Consider the following 5,867-nt stretch of genomic DNA (forward strand, 5'->3'; position numbering starts at 1 on the left):
TATTAAGAAAACCTTGTGCAACGGACTGATTGAGAAAGAGTATTGATAAGAATTAAACTCATCATAACTTTCTGATACGAAACTTCTTATACCAAAATCATGTTTCATGCGTTTACGCTACTAAATTCTATCTTTTTGTAGAGTGCTAGATGGATGGATGGCATTCACAGACTCATTTCTGATCTGTCAGGCTACATAACCATATTTCCTAATATATGGACCACACCTTTAGTATTATTATTATTACTATAACCATCATTATTATACCATATTCAAAAGAAACAATTATTATATTTCTTAATTCATATAACCTTGCTGTAAATGTGAATATGGTGACACCACTGATGCATTGGACAATAGGTGGACTCCCCACCCACCCATGCATCCATACACACATACCCACATTTCTGTATGTATATATATACACCCTCCATATATGAAGGGCTACACAAGATTCACTCCCAACCAGAAACCCATAACCTGCAAGCCAAAAAGGGAAGGGGAAAAAATTAAAGGGGGCATTGCATTTGCATTGCTGCATTGTATGTGGAGCCCTCATCCAGGACAGAACATCAAAAAAACAATGATACAACCTTTGTGTGTATCATTGTTTTCCATGTTCTGAAGCAAGGAGAAAACACAACAACATAACCTTCCTTTCTTCCTAGTCTCTCGGTTTCTCAATTGTCTTGTTTTTCTCAGTCCCTTTCTCTGATCTCATAGGAAAGGATAGATATATGATGTTTGTCTGAGGAGATCAGAGGGAAATTAAAGGGTTTCTGAGGTTTTCTTGTTTGCAGAAGAAGAATAAGACAGACAACAACGAAAGAGAGACCAGAGAAGAAGGGCAAAAAGGTTTTTTAAATTTGCAGATATGTTGCAGAGGGCATCTGCAACCAATTCCCATTCATGGTTGTATGCAAGCCATATCAGGACCAAGCAATCCAAATGGCTCGATCAAAGCCTTCAAGGTATCATCATGTTCCTGCCTATTTCTCTAACCTTTTCGATTATCGTATAGGGTGGTTAAAAAGTAATCAGAATTTCAGATCATCCTGTTTTAATGGCAAATTCTATAGTGGTAGGGTTATGGGTAGTAGTGGTTGTTTTTGTGGATCTAGCTTAGGTTTCAATGAGAAATATTCAAAAAAAAAATGTTGGTTTATGAAGCAAATTCGTCAATTATGATTACCTTTTTCAAGAAAAATGAATGAATACTTGTGAATTTCTCAACCTTTTCAATTATTGTCTGGGGTGGTTAAAAAGTAGTCAGAATTTCCAACCATTTTATCTTAATGAGAAATTCTATAGATGGTTGTGGGTAGTACAAATTCTAGATTTTTGTGGATTTGCATAAGTTTCAGTGAAAAATATTCATGAAAAAAAGTTCGTTTATGAAACAAATTTGTCAATTACTTACTACTTTTTTAAACTAACCAAAAAAGAATGAATATTAGTTAATTTTTTAGCCTTTCCAATCACAGTATGATATGGTAAAAAAGTAGTCGGAATTTCCAACCACCTTGTCTTAATGGCAAATTTTTTAGATGGGTTAGATGAGTATTACCAGTTATTACGTGGATTTAGCATAGGATCAGATTCAAAGGGAAATATTCACGAAAAAGTTTGGTTTCTTTTGATTCTTTTATCTTAGCTTATTCAAAAAAGATTGTGATCTCTAGAAATTTTGTCGAACATAATATATATCAATAATGCATATATACATACTGTCTTGCTGTTGGCTTAAACTTTTAGTTGAGACCAAACTGGTCGCTGAATTGGGTTATTGGCAATGCAGATATGGAGGAAAAGGTGCAAAGCATGTTGAAGATGATTGAACAAGATGGGGACTCATTTGCCAAAAGAGCAGAAATGTATTACAAGAGAAGGCCAGAGCTGATAAACTCTGTTGAAGAAGCCTACAGAGCTTTCAGAGCTTTGGCTGAGAGGTATGACAACCTCTCCAATCAACTCCACACTGCAAACCACACAATTGCCACAGTTTTCCCTGAGCAGATTCAGATGGCCATGGAAGACGACGACGATTTCTGTTCCCCGAGATTTCCCAAGAATCTGCAGCTCCCAATTGAACCCATCAGCCCAAAGCCCCTAAAGGGTGCCAAAAAGGACCTCAAACCCATCATCACAATACCCTCTAAGCCATTCCAGTTCAAGAATAAACTGTCAAATGGTGAAGAAAGTTCTGTTATTAGTACTCCCCCTTCTGCTAAAGCTGGGATGAGCAAACAGGAAGCCATTGAAGAGATTGACAGGCTCGAGAAGGAAATATGCGGGCTGCAGACCGTGAAGGAGCTCGTGAGGAGCTCGTATGAAGCCGGGATTTCGAAATTTCAGGAGATTGATAACAAGATCATGGAAATGCAGCAGAGTGTGTGCAGGCTGCAGGTTGAATTTGGTGTGGGCATCGAGGAGGACGATAAGCCCCGGGGGGATCTGATACCTGAATCAGCACTCGAATCATGCCAACAAAGCCTGGCAGAGCTGCAGGATGAATTTGGTGTGAGCATCGAGGAGGCCCGGGATCTGATACCCGAAACAGCAGTCAAATCATGCCAAGAAAGCCTAGCAGAGCTGCAGGAGAAGCAAGAAAAATGTGCTCAACAGGCAAGAGATGAATCCCAGAAGATTGCAGATGCAGACCGGAAACTTAAATCTATTAAATCCGAGTATCTTAATGATCAAACTGGTGAAACTGGTGAAAAGTATCAGGAAGACGAGTCCCAGAGAGCAAATCAAGAACCCGGGGATGCAAAAGAGGGATTGCAGCAGACAATTAAGGAAGAACAGATTGAAGGGAACTCAAAGGGAAACTTCACTGTTACTGATCTGACAATCAAGATTGATGAGCTTATGAACAAAGTAGTCACCCTGGAAATCAAAGTCACTTCCCAAACAGCTCTCCTTGACACATTAAGAACAGAATCCAACGATCTCCATGCCCGAATCCAGAGCCTGGAGGACGACAGAGCAAGCCTAAACGAAGATAAACACAATCTGAGCAACACAGTGGAAAAACTCGAGGAGGAGTTGAAGAAACTGAAGAATCTAAACCAAGTAGTTCAAAACGAAAACATCACCCTCCAATCGCAGCTCGCAGAAGCCCTTTCCAGGGCTGATAATTTGTCTGAGAATCTGAAAACTGCAAAACCAGACAACAAGATTGAGTCCAAGGAATCGAAAGAAGACATGGAAAATAAAACAGGAGAGCAAGAAGCTACTAAAACCCAAAAAGAAGGGGAAGCCACAAAACCAGAAGTGAAAAAGGTCACATTTGCAGAACCAAGAATACTAGAATCCCCAACCAAACAACAAAAGAACAACGGGAAAAACTCGCCTCGACTTGCAGAACTACTGCAGAAGGACGAGAAGTTCAACTGGCAAAAAATGCTCTTGAACGGAGTAGAGGACAAAGAAAAAGTGCTACTGAAAGAGTACACGACGATCCTCAGAAGCTACAAGGATGTCAAGAAGCAACTCGAGGAAATGGAGAAGAAAGACAGGGACAACCAGTTCGAGGTTGCATTGCAGATAAGTGATCTGAAAGCCACCATTGCAAAGAAAGACCAAGAGATTCAAACCCTCCACCAAAAATTAAACCTTTTGCCAGGACTAACCGAGGAAGAGAAGTTATCCATTCTCAATTCCTCTCCATCCAACCAAAATCATGTCTCTGATATGATCTCAATTGATAAACCTGCAAACATTTCGCCTGTGGAAGAGAATCTCAGGGCGAAAATCGATGCTGTCCTGGACGAAAACCTGGATTTCTGGCTAAGATTCAGCTCTTCATATCACCAGATACAGAAATTCAAAACAGCAGTGAAAGATTTGCAGGATGAGGTATTCCAGGCAATCCAGGGCAAAGCCAAGAAAAGTCAGAAAACTTTGAAATCAGAAATCCAGCCTGCATACAAACACCTGATAGAAACACACACTGAACTATCATCCTGGCTAGAACAAAGCCTGTTTCTGAAAGACGAATTGGAGCGAAGGACCTGGTCTTTATACAGAATCCAGGAAGATATCACACAGGCTTTAAGGAATGGCGTCGAAGAGGACGAGATCAAATTCAGCAGCCACCAGGCAGCCAAGTTCCAGGGGGAACTCCTGAACATGAAACAGGAAAATGTTAAGGTCAAGGAGGAGCTGCAAGCGGGCGTGGATCACGTCGTTTCTCTGCAAGGTGAGGTGGAGAAAGTGATCAAACATCTTGATCAGGAATATGGGTTCTTGGTGGATCACCAAGAACTGGTGAGCTCTAAGAGATTTTCAGATTTCAAGACCAAAACTCGAGTCCCATTAAGAGCATTCATCTTTGGAGCCAAACTAAAGAAGCAGAGGCGTTCTGTTTTTTCCTGCATTCAGAGTGATAAATATCAGGTCTTGAGAGATGGGTCTCATCCATAATCCATAGATCTTCTGTTCTTGTTCTTATTCTTCTTATTCCTGCTGACATTTCAATCTTTCAAATTTTTTTTTTCTTGATTTGCATTGGAGCTGGAGACTGTAACTATAATTTCAGGCTGCCAGTAGTGAAAACATGCGATTTTTTTTTCAGAATTGAATTCATGGATTGGGACTGTTATCGCATGAACATTGCTGTTTGGTCGGAAAAAATCTAGTAAATGTGTTACAGATTTCTATGTATTCTGTCTGTTATCATGAAAGGCCCATTTTAGGTCTCAGTTTAATCTCTAAAGGCCCATTTTGGTCTCTTTGGATCAATGCCTTGAATCAATACATAATTAATAATTATATATACACATGTATACAAATATACAATTGGTAAAAATCTCTACAAGTTTACCTTCCATCGTTATACTGTGGACCACTGATATATATGTTCACTTTTAGTATATTGTAAGTTCATTTTTACTTTATTACAGATTCATTTTCAGTAGGTCCATTTTAGTTAAATACACACGAAGTATTTATTTTTGCGTACTGCAAATTCATTTTTAATACATTATCTAAAAACCGATATGTATTATACTAATAGAAATGAACCTACAATATATAAAGAAAATGAAATTGTAGCAGCGATTCACCTTGAAAATTGTCATGTAAACAGACCCGTCTTACTCTGCTCTATCGGATTAATTTATTCTGGGTCCATCTCTAATATGTCCATCAATTCTCCTTCCACCAAATTTATTAATATGAATCCCAATATGTTGTATCATACAATCATATGAACATAATAATAATAATAAAGATGCAAAATCCATGAAATTCGTTAAGTGGGCCCCCCAATAATATGATGAATCCTAATTCTGTTTGTCTGCTGAAGCTGACAAAGAACTGGTACAGTAGTAGATGAAATTTTATTTTTTAAAATAAAAAAATAAATTATTATTATTGTTATTAAAAATAAATAAAATAGGCGTTGCACTGCTTACACGGTAAGGAAAATACAAACATTATTATCATTTAATAATAATAATATTATTATTATTAATATTATAATGATAACAATAATAATCGGTGCAGTAATATAATGTTTGTTTAATCCAAACACAGGGACTGCACGTGCGTGCCGAAATCCGAATCGTAGACATATTTGAGTCGAAAGATGCAGTGCACGTGCCTTCCCAGTCAAAGGTCAAAAGAGAGCTAGCTTGATTACATTGCACGAGTCTATGGGCCTTTAACCAATTTTTTACTAATTAATTATGTTTAAATTAACAAAACTACAAAAGCATGCAGCCTAAACCTAAGATAAGAACAAACGTTGATCTAAATCCGACCGTCCATCACTCAACCTTACTAATTTATTAGGTAGAAGTAATTTTTTCCAGTGTCACAAATTTCACTCGACATTACATATTTTGATTGATTTATTATTA

General features: G+C 38.0%; 1 protein-coding gene across 1 annotated transcript; it reads left to right on the forward strand.

The window, feature by feature from the left end:
• Positions 1-524: 524 nt before the first annotated feature.
• LOC116000438 (kinase-interacting protein 1-like) lies at positions 525-4,701 on the forward strand. Its single transcript, XM_031240526.1, has 2 exons — positions 525-971; positions 1,799-4,701. Exons 1-2 carry the CDS (start codon positions 875-877, stop codon positions 4,426-4,428), a joined length of 2,727 nt encoding a protein of 908 aa, XP_031096386.1. The 5' UTR covers positions 525-874; the 3' UTR covers positions 4,429-4,701.
• Positions 4,702-5,867: the final 1,166 nt, after the last annotated feature.

This window comes from Ipomoea triloba, chromosome 12 (genome assembly GCF_003576645.1).
Source record: "Ipomoea triloba cultivar NCNSP0323 chromosome 12, ASM357664v1".
In the NCBI taxonomy this organism is placed as follows: Eukaryota; Viridiplantae; Streptophyta; class Magnoliopsida; order Solanales; family Convolvulaceae; genus Ipomoea; species Ipomoea triloba.